General features: G+C 39.2%; 1 protein-coding gene across 2 annotated transcripts in view; it reads left to right on the top strand.

The window, feature by feature from the left end:
* Positions 1-22,952, top strand: part of LOC131459291 (zinc finger protein 609-like) — a 71,751-nt gene that overhangs the window by 14,045 nt on the left and 34,754 nt on the right. For both annotated transcript variants that reach the window (XM_058628914.1, XM_058628912.1), the window contains exon 2: positions 7,921-8,806. In XM_058628914.1, the coding sequence (XP_058484897.1) occupies positions 8,048-8,806 (759 nt within the window). In that variant the 5' untranslated portion in view covers positions 7,921-8,047. The remainder of the gene's footprint in view (positions 1-7,920; positions 8,807-22,952) is intronic.

Below are 22,952 nucleotides of genomic sequence, written 5' to 3'. Positions count from 1 at the left end.
AGTTAAGTTTAAATTGATAGTTTGTGATTTTAACATTGATATCTACCTGCAGCTCATGTATTATATTTAATTAGATTGTGTACTATATGTCCATGTATTCTTATCTATTCTCTGTCATGCTGAAATGTTGATAACACTCGATCAATTCACTGGCTGTAACCAAATAAGTTAAATCTTGATAACCTAGGGTATGTAAAATGCCACACTTCAGTAAAATCCTTGCAAATATAGTAGCTACCACTTTATCAACTGTAATATTGTTACTCTGTTTTCATTATTTGCACAGGATGATAAATATTTTCTTTTTATGCAGATGACATCAGCTTTGGCTTTAAGGGCTTCATTATATAAATACTTATTGCAATCCCTTTCATCAAAGATTATCAATAATGCAACTGGATGAATGTTAACTTATTCTTTCCTTCATTTCATTGTTTTATTTATATGGACACCACACAGTCGCCATTTTCATAAACCTTCCAGTGGTAACAAGGTGGTACATTTTCAATTTCAATCCTTTGACAAAATGTTTTGATGATCAGTGAATTTCCGGTTGGCGGGCAAGCTGTGCACGGAAGTATACCAGGGCCTTAAGTAACTGACCAATGGCCTAGCCCCACCCTCTAACACACAGCAGCAGTAAGTAGTGGTAGAAGTAGGCCCCCTTTACCCCTTTACATTGTCTGTGATCGGATTGCAAATAGATACTGCTTGACCACCTGTAAGTACAGGTGTCCCCACCAATATTTTAAGGGGTGTTGTGCTGTTTGATAATGGACTTTACCCAATGGCAACTATGGCAAAGGTCTATTTTTCTCTGTGTAAATCACAAGCCATTGGGAGTCTCATTAGATTTTGACAGAATAAGACAAATGATTACGCACTGTGATGTTTTCATTTTTATTTAAATACAGATAGGGTTTTGTAGTGAAATAACTAGATACAGATATTATCAAACAGATGAACAGCACTGAAAAGTGACAAACTTGGTTGTGAACGCCGGTGAAGCGGTTTGTCCACTGGGAGATGGATCATGCAATCATCGTGCTTCACAGTTGACCACAAACACAATTAAATGTGTCACAGTAGATGCTGCTGCTGTTACTCTATCGACTTGCATTTAAAGTGTGCATCTCAATTATAGAATGAAGAGACTAAAGATAATTAGAGGTGTTTTGAGAATCCGAGTGACTGGCTTTTGTAATTCAGGAATTACGGTAGACTGAAATGGCTGAGCATGATAATGGAGCTGCTCTTGTTTCTGCCAGCTTCTCTCTTAGCACAGGAAAAATCAATCTGCCACCTTGTCAGAGTTTTAAGATCAAGGCTTCCTCACAGTCTGACCAATTTGTAAGTGTTCTTTCCGAACTCTGTAACAAGCCATGATTGGATTATTTATTTGAACTCATAGGTAGGTCAAATTTCCAACACTACTTAGGCTTGGCAAAATTATCATGGTCTTAGCATTATTTATTATTCTGAGTAAAAACAAGGTTATTCACTGTGGCAAGTGTTTCCACTCTGAAATGACAGCAAGTGTAATTTGAGCTTTGATTTAAGTGATTTAAATACGTTTACTATTTCAATTGTGATATTTAACACAAGTTGGCTTGATTTTCTTTTCTTTTTTTTTTTTATCTCTCAGCCGTTTCATCCTCAAGAGCAACTCTTTATTCTTTCATATCTATTGATCTCATAATCAAAGGAGCGCAAGTTGCCAAAGAAGATGCTTTTTCCCTGGGATTCCAGATTAATGTTGGTTTGAAAATAGTCTGCCTCATACCGTTATTATATTTAGAACCGGTTGGGTTATCGGCTCCAAACATCTGCTGTTTAAATAGTCCACATAATATAGTGCCATCGACAAGTACTCCACAAAGCTTGCTTTTCATTTATGTGTAGCATTATTATATTTTTGGAAGTTATCCCATGACATGTCATCAAGCACCTCTGTCGACATGAAAACAAACTCAGTTTTCCATTCGTCACTTTACGTCTGAAACTAGTTTTATGAAATGAGTTTTAAGGAATTAAAAATATATACTCTAAAACATTTCTTCCCAATGAAGACAGAGCAACTGTCTGCTCTCATATTTATTCTATGCACTTGAACATGCACCAAAAACAACACAGATGCACTCGCACACACTCGATTCTTCTATGAGGAATGAACTTCGTCTGTTACAGTACTTATATTCATCAATTTCATCCATTAATTTAGAATATGGTGAAAAACTGGTGTTTCAAACCCCCCAAAATGAGGACACCTTCCAAAAAAGTCTGGTACTGTCACAGAGAAACAAATAAAAAATTCAATTTAATTTATAAAGGTCCAACTCACACCAATAAACTAATTATTAAAACAATTGGTGATTCATTTGAAGACTAATTTGTGTCAGGATGGGAAATTAGCCGTTGATTTTAGTGTCATTCAATATTCATGATTACTTTTGCCAATGAGATTTTTTTTAGCACTGTCTTCTGTTTATCATTTGAAAAGAAAATAGAGTTTAGTGTTGGTGAAGGTATGAGCTCTCTGTAGACTCTCTAGTTTAGTTTTTAAGCCCCTTGAAGAAGTTTGGCTTTACTCCTTGACATGCTCACTTAAAGTAATGTAATTGTTGTTCTATTTGTGCCCTTTTCCTTGTTAATGATGTCACTTATTCATGTCAACAAGTCAATAATGGTTATCTGAAAATGCTGGTCTTTGGTGTTGTAAACTTTGTAAAGTGCATGCTCAGTCGAGGTTAGGTGTAATTGTCTACTCGAGCAGTCTCTCATGCCACTGACCTTATCTTTAATTGCTTATCTTTAGTGCCAGCATAGCCAATCACATTTCCTGTTTTTAAGTTGCACAATATTGTAGTTAACTGACTCAAATGACTCCCAAAGCAGGCATGTTGTTTTATTACACTGTCCCTGATTTGTCCACCCTGGCCACCAATGAGAGTTGAACGCAAGAGTAGATAAAAAAAAAAAGGAAAGAAAGGGGTTGCAGTATGTCATTTTAATTAAAACTGTCACAAAGAATGATGCATTGAGGCATTCTTGTGAGCCTTTTTCTGCTGCATTTCACCAGACCCTGGTCAGAAAGGCCTGATCAACCAGAGATTTCACACTTCCTCCACAAGTTGCTGTCATATTGAGTCGTACAGCTACTAGTCCAAAACACGCATAACGATGCCGATACTATATGAACTCACTGCAGTAGTGGTGATTTGATTGCATTAAACCTTTGTGTGTTGAGGCAGTACGAACACAAATGTCACTTGTTTTAGTTTTCTATTTTAGATGAAATCAAATCTTAATGTTTCTTAATGTCTTGGTACCACCAACAATATTTTGTGCATGCATATTGATGAAAACATGAAAAGCCCCAATGATGTTCATCTTTCGCTGGTGAGTGTAAGTTCCTGTGGTTGACATATTCACTGATAAAGATACTGGCCAACACACTGACTGCTGATTCCCCATCACCTGTATTGGCTGAGTGCATTTCTATTTTGGTAATCAGCTCGAGCTTACAATCCATCTCCACACAGGTTACTGTGGGGCTCTGTGGTAAATGATCTGTTGCTTATAAATCATTTTGGAGTAAAGCAATTGCTAACATCTCATGCATTTGCTTTGTGTCTCATGCAAGTCTTTGTACAACAAAGAAAACGTCTTCAAAGGTTTCGTCTTGATTGGATAGAAATGTAAAAGATTTGTTTTATGCAATCCCTTTAATAATTCTTGATCCATTGCCTGTGTCTGGAATAAGTGGAGGGTTTTTAGCATTAGCCCTTCATTAGCCCTTCACTAGCTTCTATCGAAGCTAGTGAAGCATTTTATCTTCAGGAAAATGTTTACTGGTGTTATATACATCAAGTATAAAGTGGGCTTATTTCTCCATAGACTTATTTTTGCAACCACATTTTCCTGGTTGGCTTCAGGAGGAATCTGAAAGACATGTCAATGTTTCATATGTGGTCTATCTCAGAGGCAGTGGAATGTTTGTGTAGTGTCAAGCACATGGCATCCTGATGTTTCAAATCCTGTTGTGTTGATAGATGTTTCTGTTATTCCCACTTTTGTTAAGAAATATTATTTACAGACTTTACCACATGATCCTCTTTCTTGGTGAAGTGAAGCCACATTTCCAGGTTTCCAGCAACATCGCTGGAGGAGTTTCTCATTATTCCTTTTGTGGTTTGCAGCTGTAAATTCAAAAAGAGAAAATAGAATAGAATCAGTCATATTTAAATCATATGATCGGATGTATATGTTTTTACACTTCAGTGTTTTTAAACTTAAAAAGTCAACAGAACTAATACACTCACTTCTGGGTTGTTTGAATTAGAGTAGGATTGTAAAGCATGCTTTTACTTGAAGTGGAATTGTTCTTTTCTAGCATCCATCATTTTGTCTTTGAAAATGTTTTATTTTCCCAATGGTAAATCTTAAAAGTGCTTCTGACCAAAGTCAAGAAAGCCAAACAAAAGCACATTAAACAGAAAGAAGTTAAACAAACCATCTTGTTGCTTCACCATTTGTTTTATTATCTTAGTTATGTGTTTGGTGTTCGGCCAGCCCAAGTGCTCCTCGATATCCCTCACTATTCAACCAGTCAGTGCTTGTTTGATAGACACAGCCACAGCTATGCAGAGCATGCAGCTGACATTTTAGAGGCCCTAAAGTCCTTTCTGTGAGCTATTGCAAACCACACTCACTCCCTGTATCTCTGCAAGGGAAGTTAAAGTAACTGTGGTGTAGCATTTTTCAGTCCTTAATGAGGTTTGGAGCTGTGGGAGCAGAGATGAGGCAATAATCATTATGAGTCTATACGTATCTCAATAAAACATCATCATAGCATAGTGAAAGTTTTTACGCTTGTAATTAAATCTGGAACAACTGCAAACAAAGGCCTGAGCTATTTCGCACCAGTAAATTTGCGTGTGTTATGACTGAAGCAAAGCTCATATTTAAAAACAAGGTTTTTTTTTTTGCTATTAACACTATCGCTGTTTCTCACATCCACATTCATCTGTAATCATACTTTGAATATTTCATGTTGACACATGCCTAGTTTGAGAATGTTTCTTTCTCAAGCCTGAGCTCAGGGGCTGATTTTTTTTTTTTTTAACTACATCGCAAACTCACCTTGCATTATACTTTTCACCATGTGTATGTTGTTGCTGTCTGATGCATATCAACAAGAATAGATTGAGTTTCACACTCCTCTTGCGAGGGTTATTTCATATGACATCCTTTTGTGTTTTATGCAAAGATGGTGCTTGTGTCACGCACGGAAAACACCAGGTCCCATTTCAGTTGTGTTCCATGGCAAATCATCCACAAAATCTCTTTCCCCCGTCTTTTTTTCCTGTACTTTCAAGGCGGCCTCACCCTTCTGTGGCCTCTGTGATAGATAGCTGAATGAAACCAGATCTGTGAAAAAAAAGGACAAGCACTCTGGGAGATGCACAGCCTGCATGCCTTTCACTCAATGGGGCTCTCATTGGGACATTTCCTCAGACAAGCTTTTTCAAAAGGAGCTTGCACTGCAGTTCTGACGAAGGGCAGTACAGTAGGTCAACTGCCGATAGAGTTACAACCTCTCTTTTGTGAAGGTGTTGGACAAATTAGACCTCACAACTGTTTACCCAGTCAAACAGGGACAGCTGCATCTCTCCGCCCTCCAAAACCTGCCACTGACTGTTGTTCCTTTGGGGAGCCATCTGTGAGAAATGAGCATGCACGGCAATCAAATGATTGTTCAACAGTTTTACCTCTGTCACTGCTGGGGGTGATATGAATGGCCTCTTAAGTGAATCGACATGAGCTCTCTGCATTTCGTGATCCAGCTGCCACTTTGGGCTGTTGTTATAATGAGAGCTGAGTAATGGTTGAGGGTACAAAATTACTCCTCTTCTGTCAGTCAATGGTAACAACCCAGCTCTTAATCCTGGAGGGTTAAGCAGCAGTTTTAGTAAAGGCATGTGTTGTATTTAATTAACCTGGTCTGCAGCGAGGCAGCTGATTTATAGAGACAATATTGTAATGAAGCAGAAAATATGCCAATTCAATCTCAGTCGATTCGGTCATAGTTATTCCAGAAGCTTCACGAGCTGACTTGATAAGCTTATCTGGATCAGCTGTGTTTACATGAGGTTAGAATATCTTCTCACTGTTTCTAGCAAGCGAAGCCCAATGTTCAAATAACAATGTCAGCTTACTTCTCTGGCTCTGTTGAATCTTCATTTTACATAAATAAATAGGAATTTCTTAGGTTCACTCCAATCCTTTTTTTTAGTTCATCAACTTACTGGTGGTTCAAGGACCAGAGCTTGTTTTACGCTGAATAGTGTGTATCTTAAAAGTACATTACTTAACCTTTTTTTTAATTTTAGTCAGAAACTAGAGAAATTACTGCACCTCTAGTTTCTTAGGGTTGCTTTTAAATGTAAGCCTCATTGCGGAAGTCTTACTAATGCATTGATAGAAAATACATTACTATGAGGTTAAATGCCAATAACTCCAGCAAGAAAATATTCACATTTATTTGTACTGATATAAAACAAAATTATTCTGGCGACAAATCAGAAATAAAAGCTAAACATTTATTAGTTTTTTAGAGCTTGACTGTGTTTCTTGAATGAAAGAAATCCAGTCTGAGTGAGGTGGGATTGATCTCATCAGCCTGCCACCACCCCAGGGTATTTTGTGCTTAGGCTTCCTTATACTTAATGTTTTTCATGGCAAGGTGAGATGAGCTCTTCACATTTGATTTTAATTATTTACATACACGCACTCAGCTGTCACAGGATTGAAAGTGCAGCGCTCCTTGTTTCCCCCTTGCCTTAGTTCATCCTTACATTTAACATCATTATCACCAAGTCATTTACAGCTCAGGGAAGATAATTGAGCCACCGGTCTGAAAGTAATAAAAAATCTACTTTATTTATATAGCGCTCTTCCTAACACATGTTACAAAGTGCTTAACGGTCAAATCAAATCAGCTAATTGAAGGAGCAACTGTGTAAAGAGAGAGGCGAGAGAGACCAGGAACAAGTGTATACGGGAAACGGAGAGAAAACAAATGAACATATCAGAAAGCACATAAGATTGACTCAGTAAAAGGGATAAAACAATAGACAATTACATAAATAAGTTAAAATGAATACACTTTCATGTACTGTCTCATTTTTCCAAAGAAAAATTTGCAGATACTGAGGAAAAAAAGACTCTCCACTCTTCCAAACACCTGCTAAGTTTGATCTGAATTATGGAAATTGAGTTGGTAACCTCAGTGTATCTGGATCCACATGTCCAAATTATTTACAGCTGGGATCTGCACAGGGATTTTAAATTCTTCTGACAAGATATGAAACACATTGACCTTTGGGCTGCATTTTGTAAACAAGAAGAATTAACTGGTGTTCTCCTGAGATGCACACTGGTCCATTCAAGGTTTTTTAAGCTCCTCCATCTTGTTAATGCAAGATTACCACTGTGCTCTTGAGTTGAAAAGACACTGCTTTATAAACTATGAGGGGGTGTGAGACCAGCTACTGCTTATTTCCTTTTGTATCAGCAGTGACACTATCAGCAGTGCCCTGTGAATAGAGAGCCAGTCATTCAGAACAGTGGGGCCACCTTGGCAGTCAAAGCAGGATTTAAGCTACATTTCCCATGGTTGCCATGACGACTGTGGGAAGTGATTATGAAGAGAGGGTTTTGGAGCAGTGCTGTCACACAAGTGGGTATTACCATAGTGGTTTGCGCAGTGATCATCGGAGAATTACTGGCTCATGATCAAATGATTTTCTTGTGCCTTGCGCCCAATGAAATGATCAGTTCTGTGACGGCAGAGCTTTTGATTTAGTTCTGTATTAGAATAATTAGGCTCATCTAACAATTTTTCTTATTTCTCTCTAGGGAATATGTGGTTAAATGGAACAGGAACAAGTACACCGTGAGGATTCGTTAACCCTTGCCCCGGAGTCCCAACTCGCTGAGAGGGTGTCGGACCTCACTGAGGCAATCCTGGGCCGTTGGCACTAAAATGTCCCTAAGTGGTGGCACTGCAGGCGGGAAAGGTGTGGACTCTAATGCGGTGGACACTTATGACAGCGGGGATGAGTGGGATATCGGTGTTGGAAATCTGATTATTGACCTTGACGCTGATTTAGAGAAAGACAAACTTGAGATGTCTGGTACCAAGGACGGTATGGCGGCACCACCCAGTGCGGTGGCAGCGTTACCTGACAACATCAGGTTTGTTAGTCCAGTGTCTGGCTCCCAAGGTAAGGAAAGCAAATCCAAATACAAGCGCAGTAAGAACTCTAAAGACAATAGTAGCAAAGCTTCAGTTGGAGATGGCAGTAAAAAAGAAACTGCAGGACGGACTCAAGGGGAGCCGACAGGTACAGCAGTGGGAACAGGAGCTGCTGGCAGTAATTCCACCTCGGGGAGGAATATGGAAAAAGGAGGCAAAGCCTCTCGAGGTGTTCTGAGTGGTAAAAAAGAGAAAGAAGGGGCTAGTGGCAAAAGTAAGAAGGACAAAACAGATGGGGCCCCAGTTGTAGCAATAGCTGCTTCAGAGATGGATGTTGTGTCTCAAGCCCAAGTTGCTCTGGGGAATAGTCGTAATGTGTCCTTTGAGAACACACAATCAACAGACTTGGCAGAAGCCAATCAAATGGGGAATATTGCACTTGAACAAGTTGGGATAGTACCAGCATTGACCACAAAAACTGAACCAGAGGAGGTGGAAAATGGTAGCAGTGAATGCAAGACATTAAAGAAGGTGAAAAATGAAAAGGTAAGCTTTTCTTTCTTCCTTTTTATTCTATGTTGATGTGCTTGTGTGCTATTTTGCAGATAAGTGTTTGTTATATTGTTTTTTGTCAAACGCAGTTATTAATTCAAGGCTTTGATGGAGACAGTTGTTTTTTTTTTTTTTTTAAGATGTTTAGTCGAAACACGTTCCTGATTCAATTTATTGTTGAAAGTCAGTCGTTAATAAGGTCATAATTTGTTGGCAGTAATACATTCATTTCATCTCAAATCTAAATAATTTCTGTCTCCGAGTAACAACATAAACATTGCTCTGTTTATAAAACTGATTTTTTTAATGAAGATGTGCTGTAAATGTTCAGCTTTGCCCTGAACTCTTTTTTTGTTTTGTTTTCATCAAGCAGAGTTTTTTATTGTCAACAAAAATCCTCACCTTGTTTTGTTGGTTTTATCTGGGGGAATTTGCATCTGCATCGCAGTAAAGCCGTGTTTCCACCTCTTCGGTTTGGTACAGTACGGTGCATTTTTTTGTGTTTCTATTAGGAATAGTTCCAAAATAACTGGCACAAACCATTCCATTCTTCGCCACTCCTTTGTGATTGTGTAAATACTCCATGGATGTCGAGGCAAACGTCTGTAGTAAATTCTCGTGTTGAGACTAACGATCACAAACCAAGCAGGAAAAAAATGAGCTGCTGGATGTCTTCCATTGTTGTCTGTTGTGTCTCGCTTATACAACGTCACACTACATGGCCAACGGGCTCAGCCCACACCATCACCAACCAAGAAAATGTACTGTTCTCAGTCGAAATGCAACTTTACCACATCGTACCATACTGTAACAAACTGAACCATGATGGAAACACAGCATAAGACTAAACATTGTTGGGTTCTTGAAGTTGTGCTTTGTGATAGCCAGTCCCAGCAGCCTGTGAGATGTTTTCTTTCCCCCGCAGCTGCCTGACATGTGATCTATAAAAACATCTACTGTTTTCTCTTTTATTACCACTCTGTGAAAAAAAGGGCACCCTTGACAATTATGAAGCAGAGTCCAGGCTTATAAAATAACACACACGGTGGTTTGTTTCCTTTTTATCAGTGGAGGACTGATGACTAAATGCCATGTAAAAGATTTATACCAGCCAACATCAGTTGTAAATAACCCTAAGTGTCATGATGTACACGAGCCAGCAAAACTGAAAACACAACAATATAATAATAGTGTCAGTCATATCGTATACATCACATTACAGATGTGAAGTTAAGTCAATTTCACTTAATTTCCTTTGCACAATTTCAGAACTGACATTGTTATGCTAGAACAGTATAAAGATCCCTGTAGCTGTTCACCCACACTTATCTTGTTCACTCAGAGTTGATCTATCACTGTGTCTATTGTATGCCTCATAGCAGCCTTTTCATGCTCTCCCTGTAAGAAAGACAGCCGAGCAGGGAGGTGCTGAGGACTGTTTTTGTCTGTCATCGTGTTCCATTCTTAATCCCACAAGCCCCAGTAATGCCTGGTGGAGCAGTATGTGGGGGAGGGAGCTGGTGCAAAGCACGCCTTCATCGGTTTTCCTGCTGCTCTGAAAGAGGCGTGGGGGATGGGCTGCGAGGAAGCCTGTTTGATTCCTCAAATCCAGGACACCCAGCAATGAGCACAAGCTGTAGAGTCTCTGTGGAGCGACTGCTGTGAAAGGATATTTCAGCAAAGTCTTTGTCCCCATAATATACTTAAAATAAAAGGGCTTTTGTGGGAGAACCAAAGGAATTGGTCGACAGCAGTGAATAAAGGAGAGAGGTCACAACTGCTTTTAACACAGCAGCTAACCTGTGAAATGTATCCTTGAAGAAAAAAAGGATGTGATTAATTTGATGCGCACAGCAATTCTGGCTTTTTATTAGATGACAAACCTGATGGGTTGCTTTTTTTCATTTAAAAAACTAAATTACAGTGAGATCGCATTAGACAGGCGAACAGGCCATGGTCAAGTACAGCAGTGGTAAAGATGGACCCAGACCTAGAGTTGATGATAAGCATTACACACATACGTGCTTGATCTCACATTCAAGTCCAGTAATGGAGATTTCTTGACAGGAGTTTGCCCTCATTTGTATTGTTTGTAGAGTCGTACATGTGTAGGTACCAGCTGACGACCTCACATAATGTCAAGCAAGGTGTCCCCTGCTTTTTCTCTGTTGACCGAAACATGAGTGCACCACCAACTGGAATGGAAAGCGTTGTGCAACAGAGGGAGCATGTGCAGTCGGCACATATGGGTAGCATTAACTCAAATTGGAGGTGTACTCTCGGAACTTGGTGGATAACGAAATTCGTGTCATGTGGCCTTAGCGGACCTCTGCACCCACGTGTGCGCGGAAAATATGATCTTGCCCTAAGTTTTCCGAAAGCTCAGTCTTCTGGATGTTCTTCGTCCAATGTTTATCATGTGATCACGTGCTGATAACGTCAATAGCGATAGATACAGTGAATAACAAGCTGATCAGTAATGGCAGAAAGTAGTTCAGTGTTTAGCTGAAGGCGACTATGCATTTACTTCCAAACAAAGCAAATTTTTTTGGTTGGAAAAAGCTTCAGTTAAGGAAGGAGAGAAGATCAGGGTTAATATTATATTTGGCATTTCTGCAATGGAGAGCTCTACAACCCAGTACAGGCCTCCAAAATGGCTCTTCTCCCAGGAATCATAAGTAACTTGATGTATACATGATGTAACAGATCTCTTTTCATTGGTGACCAGCTGGAAGAGGCATGATAGCTGTCTGGCATCAGCTGTCACAATCATTGTTGTTTTGGTCTGACATGTGCTCAACTGCAGTGACTAGTGGTGTTCATGTATTGTCTGTTGGACCTTAAACACTTAACATAATCAGTGTTGTACTTTACTTAACTAGCTCTGTAACAGATCTACCAACTACATCCACTTCTGTGTCTAGATTGAGCAGAAACCACCGTCTCCATCTTCATCTGTAACCGCACAAGCTTCAGTTTAGTGTAGGACTATTATCAGTATTATTCCTTTAATGTGTTATCACCAAAAAACCTTGAACATGAAATGAATATGTACTAATGTGTATATTTTTAAGCCACAGAGCGAGCTATACACACTGTCACAACATTTTTGGATTTGACGCCCAAAACATTCTTTAAGTTTGTAAAATAAATTGTTGAATGTAAAATCAGACATGGAAGTACAAACCTTTCATGTTCAAATCTGGGTCTATCATGTTTATTATTAAATGGTGAAATGTAATAATATGACACTTTAAGTAGTGTTTTAGAGTAGATTTAAAAGGATTAAGTCCCTTATGTCAAAGTATAATCTAAGCATCAATCAGTATGTGTCTCAGTTGCAATCTTGCTCTCCATGGTAGAGGTGTAATAGCGTGGCTGCATTGTCATTGTCCAAGTTAAAGCTCCCCACAGCATTAGCTCTCAGATGCTGAATAAATCATCTCTACCTCCTTCGTACAAGTGCTAACCACCTCTGAGTGAGTCTTACTCTCCCACCTCTCATTATACAAATCTAGAGGAGTAAGGCATTCATCAGCTGCCTCAATGTGCCACTGGCCTTGATAAATGGAACAGCTCTCATGGAAAATTACATTGGCAATGTTACTTTGGGGGGTGGGGGGTGGTGGAGTGTGGGTTTGAAGAAAAGGCTGCAGTTGAATGAAAGAGCACAGCCACTGCTCTGCATCACTGCTGATGTCCAGCTCAGAGAGTAGCAGATCTCATGAGGGGTAGCTCGAGTTCTTTCTCTAAGCCTTTGCCTGTTTGACTGTCGCTATTGAGCTGAAGCCCATTACTTCCTAAGAAGTACCAGCGTTTAAAGGTTCTGGGGTAGAAGAGAGACTGACTAATTTTTTTTAGAGGGGGAGCAAATCACATTAAGTGGAGCTGTTGGCTAACCTGTCCAAGCTAATTCTGTTTCCATATTGAACAGAATTTACAGCGGAAAAGAGAACATCTAATTTCTTAAAGATAAGTGTCTCTTTAATTGTTCAACTGCTTTACATTTTGCACAAACATGGATCTTAGGACTCTTATGTCCAACAGCTAATCTGACACATTTCCAGTGTTGTATTAGGACATGCGGCACTCAGATGTTTCTATAAATGTCCAAAACTGACATCCACACAACATTTTTTGTTTTTATTTTCTTACTAAAAGTTATGTGTACATCTGACTTCAATGTAACATTCCTCCCAGGAGCTACAAACATGGTTGATGTGAACTAGTTCTGCTTGATCATAATCTGAGTTCATAAATTTAGGAATGTTATCTGGGTTTCATTGTAGGACTTACTAGCATGGTTGATCTCTATCAAAATATGTTCCAAATGGCAAAGGAATGCAAAGTTGTGTAAAATCGCTTCATTTGTGCTTAATATAATTCACTCAACTTCAGTGTGAAATAAAATAATCAGAAAGGTGATGAATCAATTCGTGTTATGTACAAACCTTCACCATTTGTCTGTCACAGCTGCAGTAGTAAAACATTTGGTACCTAATCGTTGTTGAGTGAGCAGAGCTTGGGGTTGATATAATAGTTGTTATTATAACATTTTTGTTATATCTTTTCATGAAATGTTAACATCCACGTCTCAGGGATGCCACATTTTTTTCTAGACTAACACACATGCCATGCATACCTCACATTTTCAAGGTTTACAGTGCCCTATGCCTCACTGACATGCCAGTGCGATTCAGCAGAGATATAAACGGCTGCAGCTGGTGTGCACGCAGGGCAGAGTCCCGTATTTTCTGCATGCTTTAAAACACTTTTGTTTTTGCAGTCGTGAACCTTAACCCCATAAAATCCATATTATAGAATCCTTATAGCATTAGCTGCCATTTTGCCAGATTTCTCAGCCCATAGAGCAGACCACAGACCCAGAAATTGAATTATAAGAATGTCTTGGCTCACAAAGTTTATAGTCTTGTTGTAGCAGAAATCATTGTTCAGAAGCTCCAGTTTCTTTTTTTTTTATTTGGAAATATTTCATGCTGGAACCAGGTCTTTCCAGTCGTAAAATGTGCCTGTTTTCACCTTGACCAAAGAAAGAAGTTACTTTGTGTCGTATATCTCTGCATCAGGAAGCTGTTTGGATTGGCTGTCAGTTCTGACAGTGACACTGCATTTAAATACAAATACACTGTGTATTTGTTAACTATGCATTGTCACTGTGCTACAATGTTAAACGTAAGAAACAGTGTACTAGGGTAATATCCTGAAGTATAATATGATATTCAGTTTATAATTTATGAGTGAGTGTGAGAGTGAATGGTTGTTTGTCTCTATGTGTGTGTGGCCCTGCGATGGACTGGCGAACTGTCCAGGGTGTACCCCGCCTATCGCCCGATGTAGCTGAGATTGGCACAGCACCCCCCGCGACCCTCTGGCAGAGGATAAAGCGGTAGATGATGACTGACTGACTGACTGACTAACATTCTCATTGTTAAGAAGCAAAAACAACAGAGTGGAGATATGGAGATTATTGGTGGGTTTAAAAAAAAATAATAGTTAATAAAAAAATACCAACAAAGTCCTTAGATACACATGTTAAATCCATCTCTTTTCAGTTAATCTAACATGTGTGAACTTCACAAACCATACAGTATAATCAGGTCTTATCTGCAATGTGTAACAACTGGCTTTTATCCTGTTGCAACATGATAGTTGCTTATTTTAAGTATCACAATAGAAACCCGATGTCATCCTGTTTACACCAAGATTGTCAAATGTCAAACTTTATTTGAAGAAGTGATTTGACAATGTTTGAAGGGGCTACCAAAAAAGGAAAAGCAATCACGTATCTGTTAAACAAAGCTTCCATCATGCTTTGTCTCTTCCTCCCCCGTCTTTCACTCTTTTAAGCTTTCCACAAGGTGTGTTGTGCTGTGTCTGGATCAGCTTACTGTGAGGGAGGCATTTGTGGGGGGAAGGGAGCAAAAGGCTTGTACAACTAATTCAGCTCATGAAAGACTTATGCAGCAAGAGCAGCTGTCTTCCATTGTCATTGCACATTTCCAGCGTGCCTCATTTCGCCTCTCAATGCGTGAGTAGCAAGAGAGCCAGGGAAGGTAGTAAAGAGGGAAAACAAACAGAAAATAAGTGGGGGGGGGGACAAAAAAGGAGAAGAGAGAAGCAAATATCAAGACTTTCATTGCCGGCACTTAGTGTAGGTCTGTTTAGTTTTTTTTCATTCAAAACGGTGGTGGGTGTGTGGTTGGACCATGGTGTAATAATAAACCATGAGACTATTCAGACCCAGTGTGCAGTATGGAGAGAGATTTTTTTGTTAAAAAAGGGCTCTGCTGTGTTGAGGAGACAGAGAGGACATATGAGGGGTAAGGGGGTGGCAGGCTAAAGAACTGCCTGAGATTAGGAGAGGAGGGAGGGAGGGTTGAACAGTGTTATGAATGGATAGAGTCTTTAACCCCCCAACACACTGAATAGTTTGTCACAGGCTGCTGCGGCTGTATGTGGAATGAGAGGAACTGGCTGAGAGCTCTTGGATTCCTGAATCCTTGAGGCATGTGGTCTGATTAGCAGAACAAAACCCACACAGTGGGGAGGAGCAGACGTGGCCCCTTCGTTCCCCCAACTAGAATTTTCTACCAGTGAGGGAAGAGGTGGCTCAAAATGTGCACTGCCTTGCCACGGTTGTAAAAGAGTTTGCACACTGCTCACAGATTTCTCACTTGTTAATGAAAGCTTTGTCTCTGTCACAGCTTCTATTGTGTTGGCCATGTAGAATTCATTTCCTCCTCTTAATTCTTCTCTCACAGTAGTTCGATCCATGAATTTGGATGTTTTCTTTGGTGAACTTGCTTAAGTAATCATCGAGTTTGGCTGTGAAATGCTTGATGAGAAACATTTGAGTCCAAGAGCTGCTGGACAGCATGAGGAGAGCTTTCAGTTTAATGAAGAGGAAGTTAACAACAAGGCAGTGTTTGAGCAAGTGTGATTATAGAGGGGATTATGTCCCGTCCCCCCCCCCCAATACTTTTCAGAAGGATTGTTTGCTGCCAGTTTGTTAAATACAACAAACTAAGGGAATCACTAATGTTTCTGTTTTGAAATTCTATTGCTTGTTGTTGTTTTTCTATGGTTTGCTTTCCCTTTGGTTGTTCTACATCATTGAATGAATACAATTGAAATCCTCAGATAAGTATTAAATATTGTTTTATCTTTGGGCAACAACGTTTCCAGTCCATACCCACTACTAGAGTATTGCCCAGTTTTATTTGTACAATGTGTCGATTGCAATGTTGAATCAGTGGATTGTTTATATAAGTTTAGAAAAAATGTCTCTCACAATTTCCCCAGAGACCAACATGACCTCTGTAAACAACTTGTTCTGTCTAAACAACAGTCCATAAACTAATTAGTTAGTAAATCATCAGATATTTGAAAAGACAAAAACAGTGTTCAGGCTTAAAGAACTCTGTTCTGCACATCAGCTGTTTGTAATTAGTTATAATTGGCACCAAAAAAAGGCTTATTTGGAAAAAAAAGTATATACATGTCTGTGGAGCTCATTTGATTGTTTCCGACTTGGTTACGTGTCATGTACTTTCTTGAGAGTATCTTGTTTGAGATACTGGACTGGATACATTGTAGTTAAGTCTCCTATGAATTAGGTGCAATAAAAGCGTGTGCCACAGGGAATGTTTGTTTTCGAGGAATATGAGACATTTATGTTTTTACTGTCAGTTTTTAGTGTCAGCTGCCGTTCCGCACAACTAGGCTTGTCATTTTACACACAGTTAAACCCTCACAGAGGAAGACAACTGAGCAAACAGACATAATGGCTAATCCATTTTCTCATCTGTCAGATGGTGTTGTTTGGGCGTGTTATTTTGCTGCTTTCTGGCTGAGGAGGCTCTCTGGGTTTATCCCTCTCGTTACATTTTGCTAGATGTCAAAAGACTGTCAGCCAAAAATAGTGCAGTGGTCCACAGTTCAGCACGAGAAATCAGAGAAGCAAGTGTGCGAGCCTTCCTCTACACTCAGTCGTCCCTAAAAGCCAAACTGAGAGGTCAGCCTTGAGAGCAAAGCTTTTATACGAGCTGCTCTCTAATCCAGTGACTATCGTGTCTATTTGGAGTATAATTGAATATCATCTGTTAAAGCATAAATAACAACCTCTTATGCATCAAAAGAGTTTAACAGCAAAGGTCTTTTGCCTTCCTTTATGACAAGTATGCATTTAAGATGCACTTGGTTTTGTGCGTCAGTGTGCGTGCATGCTTCCGAGCTTGGAAGTACAGATCTGAGATGAAAGGATTTTCTTTCCTATTCTAATCCACACAGACAGCTAGGCCCTTGTGATTATTCCTGCCCCCTTCTCTCGATGCATCTCTCTGAATACGGGGCCTTTCTAATTCACCCTAAAAAGGCTTTCAAAAGGGGATTATACAACTGATAAAATTAAAGAGAGAACTCGTTCGTCCTTTGGGAGCAATGTCAAACATCCATGATTCGATGGATGCGTTCTGTGCACAGTATAGGGCTGACTTAGGAGCAGTTGTTTTCTGGCTTGCATTTCCTTTCCTTTTTTCAATTTCAAACGTCCGATATAATAGTTTATGAACATTTGTTTGAGAAGTAGCTCTTGTAAATGCTGTGTAGTTGTTATCACAAATGTCATGTGAGATCTGAGATTGCCATGAAGACAGCAGCACCTGTGTAAACACCTACTTTAATGGTATACAGCGCTTCTATTTACATAAACAATTAAAATGAATTAGTTTGTAGTTGACAGTTTTTGAAACAGTCAGTCTAAAAACATGCATTAAAAAGTCAATATTGTATAAAAACCACAGCTTCTTTCAGGACTTTCCTTTTTTTTGGGCAGTATTTGCCTTGGATTTATTGGTTATGCAAAATGAGGTTCTTGTGTTATTACACTGAAGCCCTTCATGGTACTAAAAGAGTGTTAAAGCATCATGTGGCTCACTGACCTGAGCCTCAGTCGAGCAACTTAATGCTTCATTACCACGCAATCCCTTAAATCCTCAACCCAATGTGCTGCTCTTCAAGAGGAATAATAAGTACAGTACATACTGCATTAAGTGTAGAAACACTACGGGATTGTATGGTTCCCCTGAACTAGCTTAAGTCCATATCCACACAGAAACGGAACAAAAGGTAAACAATCTTTTTCTTTGTCGTTTTGAAAATGTTTCCCATAAATATGGCAGCATTTCAGGAAATGCCGCCCCCCCCCAATATATGTCAGGCCTGTAAGTGGCGCTGTAACAGTGTTGGTGACTTTTTACAGACTTTTCCACTCTGGGACCCGTTTTTAAATAATATCGCTTCAGGTCTCCTAAAATGATGTTTGCATGTGGACCAAACGCCAATATGACTAAAAACAAAAACCTATGTTTATTGACCTGAACTTTCCATGTGGACAGGCCCTAAGTTTCTTTGCTTTGCTTCATGCTTGATGACGTGGAACTATTTGACTTTGATTTATGCCTGACTTGGCAAATGAAGGTCAAGTGTATTTAAATAACAATAAACTAAGAGTTATTATCAGAGGAACAACCATATAAACCGGCTCTACATTGCTGATGACTCAGTCAAGCATTATCTACAAAGTGTTCAATGCCAAGCGAGAGTTGTAATAGGTGAATCTGAGCTGAATAGAAGTCCCCAATAACTCATGATCAGTTCATGCAAATACTTTTTACTCTTTATGTTTGTCCCGTAAATCAAAATTTAAATTGTACTTTAAAATAGTAAAGCTGCGTTATCTGTCTTACACAGGAATCAATTGTATTTGCATGATTGACTCCATTAAAACCCTTGAATGCCATAAGGGGTAAATATAGTTTGTCCTCTGTGTACCGCTCCTTACAAACTGGTTGTGTGCCAATTACTTTTTAGTCTCCAGTGTATGAAGGTTGGATTTTCTCATGTTGTTTCCTTCTCTTAAACAAGCGTACCACATGCATCAAAGTCACCCCTGTCACAGAAGAGTTCTTTTATGAATGCTGATCTGCTCATGGGAGGCTCCATTGGTGTCCTTGAATATAGATGCAGCATTATCTGCTGTAAACACAGAAAGAGTCATCTGTCAAAATGGTGTTCATCCTATTTTGCTGTTTTCTCTCCCATTCGTGTTCTAGACCCATTTGGTCGACAGTTTTTTGGTGTTTATCACTCTTTTCTTGGGGCCCTCATGTGCCCACACTTTACTAACCATTTTCCTTGGGTCAGTACTGTTTTCAAGGATACATGCAAAATGTCAGAAGACACCCATGTAAACACTGAGGGAAACATACCAACTTAACATTAAAAATGCAGTATCTTGGGTACTTTTATCTCTTATTCATTGTATACCACGAGAGGTTTGATGCTGATGTAGAAAAGAAAATGTTGACTTGTTTGGGGGGAAAAAACGAAACATAGATTTCTCTCATATATTTTCGCCTCATACAACATATAATCATTAAATAAAGCATTTGTTTATCATGTTAGCAGACATAGTTGTGACGCCATGTGGCAAAACATGTTTATAGCCATCAAACTCTCAAATGCATCACAAATTGGCTTAGTCAGACTGCATTTTAAGGGTTGCCAGTCAAGTATGTTGGGATTACTGTGTGTCTACTGTGTTTAATACAAAACCCAGTAGTATTCATACAAAAAAAGCTATGCTGTGAACAGCAGTGGCATTTTACCTTTTTAAGTTGTCATGATGAGCATATAAGAAATCCCATGTTAACATATCTCTTAGTCTTTAAGCTCAATGTTTGGTCTTTGTCAACCTCTGAGGAAAATATACTCCCTTAAGCTGCTAAATGCTCCTCTGGGTTCACCATGCACACTGTCTGCAGATTGGTGTTAAAAAGTGTATTCGAGTGCTGTGTAGCACCTTTTGTAGTGTGAAAACATGTGCATCCTGTAGCTGAAAATGGCAGAGTGAGAACAGAGAAACTGAACCAAAACATGAATTTGTAGGGCAAATGGCTGAAGTTCCAGATTCAGGTTATCATTCTCTACAGTTTTATTATTTCACCTGATCGGCTTTGTTTACTTAACACTAAAATATTAATAAGAGCAACTAAAGGCATCAACTTTGATTCCTTCATAGTAAGTGTGAATTTATTGTTGAATGTTTGTTTATAGGGGTATTCAGTTACACTTGCATTCAGGTGGGCTTTGTCGTATGGCGCGTTTCCACCGAGTGCACAGTTCGGTACAGTATGGATTTATTTGTGTTGCCATTAGGAATTGTACCAAAATAACCATCCTCAACTGTTTTTTGGTACCCCCCTCTTGGGGTACCAGAGTAATGGTAAGGGTGGAGCTTGACCCACGACAGTCAGAGAGAAAAGCTTGATGTCTTGTTGAAACTATACCAAACCGAACTCTACCGTGATAGAAACACGGCTATAGAGACTGTGACAAGAGCACATTATTCTCTACAAACCCTCCAAGTAAAAAAGAGTAGTAATCAAGCCTGACAGGAGTTATTTTTTGTGTCTAAACCTAACATCCTTCAATTAACGTAGACACACTGAGTTTGTGTAGTCCTGTCGCGATCACACAACTGTCACCATGTTTATTGCTTGTTTTCTCTCATTACACATAAATGTCAGTCAGGGAACACTATACATTATAAACTACCATAGAACTCAATGTGATAGTGCCATGTCAAGAATGCTAGCCCAGCTAATGTGAGTGAATGTCCTTCAAAGGGGATCTGCACTCACCAGTAAAGTCTCACAATATTTAACCAATTTACTAACCTGTTAAGAATGGATATTAATATACATGGGACGCTAACATCCCACATGTTAACATCAGCATTTCCAAATAGCCCGAAAGGAATTCGGTGTGTTTGTGTTGTGTCAAGACGAGACGATGTGTCAGTGGACCAATAAAGGTGGAGTTAATATGGAAATGAGCTCCTCTTTGTAGTGGAGGCTGGGGAGTTGTTCAGTCCTTGGTGATGAGCTGAGCTCACACATTTCAATTATATTTTGTGAGTGGGGCCTCTGTCCATCTGGAAAACTAAATTATGTTTAATCATATCCATTAGGTTTATGCATCCCTTGAAGAGTGAGACTTGAGTGAGATTTGCTGTTGAATTCATTTACTCAAGTTATACTGTGTCACAATTATTATGGTGTTTTTCGTTCTGTTAATAATACAGCATACCTGAGGATATTACTTTAGAGCTCCTGGCACTTGGTCAATACTGGGACATACTTCTGATTTAAATTCATGGACTTGTGCTGCATGACCTTCAGGCTGCACTTCCCCTTTGTTGAGATCTGGGGTTTTGTCCTGAGCTTGTTCGATAGAATGCCATATCTTTTATTTTTTTCTTGTAGAGCATACAAATATTTTTACAGTTTGCATTTGACGTCTAGCTGTTAGCTGCAGGGCTCAACTGTTCTCCCTTAGACTCAAGCTTGGAAAAACCATCAGTGATTTGTCAAAGGAGGTTTTTTGCAGACTTTCTAATATGTACCCTAAGTTAAATTATTTATTCCAGTCTCATCTCAGATGTAGTATTGGCTATGAATTATTAAGCTCTGCAGAGGAAAATTGTTAGAAGAAAATGTACTTGGAAAATCCTAAAATAAACTGCAAATTCAGTATGAAAAAAATATACATTTAATACCATCCTAGATGACATTTAAATATAGGCACTGATTGGAAAAAAATGTTAATGTGACTGCATTTAAAATTCTCGTACAACTCGCTGGCTGTGAAGATTGTCAGTTTGAAACAAAGTTCTTAACGTCAATGAAGATTGAGATGTCATCTGTGTTTGTGGATAGCAGCTGCAGAAAGGGAGGATGGGGATGACAATGACTGCACTGACTGTTTATTTTTATCGGAGCATTAGCAGATTAGGCACTCAAACTAACAAGGTCATCAAACTCAGATGGCTGAGAGCAGCAGACCTCTGCTAAGCAGCTGGCAGATGATACTTTTGGTCTGTTAGATTTGGTTTCACTTCTTCTAGCGTGACACTCCCACAGCTTGACTTAATAGTGATTTTTAGTGATCTGAATCACAAATTAGGATTTCCCCCTAGCAACTTGGCTAGGCATGGCAGGATTTTGCCAACTCTGTAATTTTCAGTGTGCACTGATGGCACAGAATGTCAGTCATCTATTTCAAATCTCACAATAACTTATTTCAAATGGGATCATCCTTGAAACACAAAAACAAACAGAAATCACATGAAGTGACTATTCTTTTTAACAACACTCTTCACATCTAATCAACACGAAGTATCTTATCAGATTGTCACAGGGGAACACAAATGTGTTTCAAACTGAGCTCAGGATCAGGACGGTTTTCCTATTGTAGCTTCTCAGTTTCATCTGCCTCTGACAGTGGCCATCAGATCCTGAAGGTGCAGCCAGGGTAACTTGCTGCTACTTGCTTCATGTAGAAGCAGTGTCGAATTAAGCCAAGTTCACACGGCAAGACTTTCAGCCCAACAATCCACTCGCCAACGAGTTATGGCAAGTTTTAGCTGATCTACCTGGATTTCTTCTTGTTTCCAACATGCTGGAAATTTGGTCTGATGTCACTGAAACCTGAGCAGGACTACAGCAATTGTTCATCAGAGAGAAAAAATTAGAAATAAAAATAGAAAAACAACATCAAAACAGAGGTCACAGCATTATAAGTCCAAAAGTTAACATTGAGTTTTGGCTCATCATTTCCCATGTCAGTTCTCGTATGTCTTTTGGCTTTTTATATATACGATCTGTGGTTGAAACCTAAACGGGGAAAGGAAAGCATTTCAACAAGAAGAAAATAGAAATGCAACATGTATGAACATGAAAGAGATCACTGACAAGATGACATGAAACCAAGCTTAATTTAGCCTGGTTTCACATACGATTCCTTGTGTTGTTCTCACATGTTTTCATGACCATATTTTTTCGGTGACAAGACATGCTAGTCAGCAGCTCATCCTTGTGAAAGATTATGTTGTGTGTGACCCATTTGCTCATCACTCGCATAGCGTGAACTCACGGCGACAACAAATACACTCAATCACAATACTTGTGTGTGAAATGGGTGATGATCATGTAAATCTGAAAGAAGTGTGTGTAGTTTGTATTTGGCTTAATTGTGTTTACATTTATATAAAGTAATA

This window comes from Solea solea, chromosome 5 (genome assembly GCF_958295425.1).
Source record: "Solea solea chromosome 5, fSolSol10.1, whole genome shotgun sequence".
In the NCBI taxonomy this organism is placed as follows: domain Eukaryota; kingdom Metazoa; phylum Chordata; class Actinopteri; order Pleuronectiformes; family Soleidae; genus Solea; species Solea solea.
The sequence above is the reverse complement of the archived record's forward strand: the minus strand, read 5'-3'. Positions and strand labels throughout refer to the sequence as shown.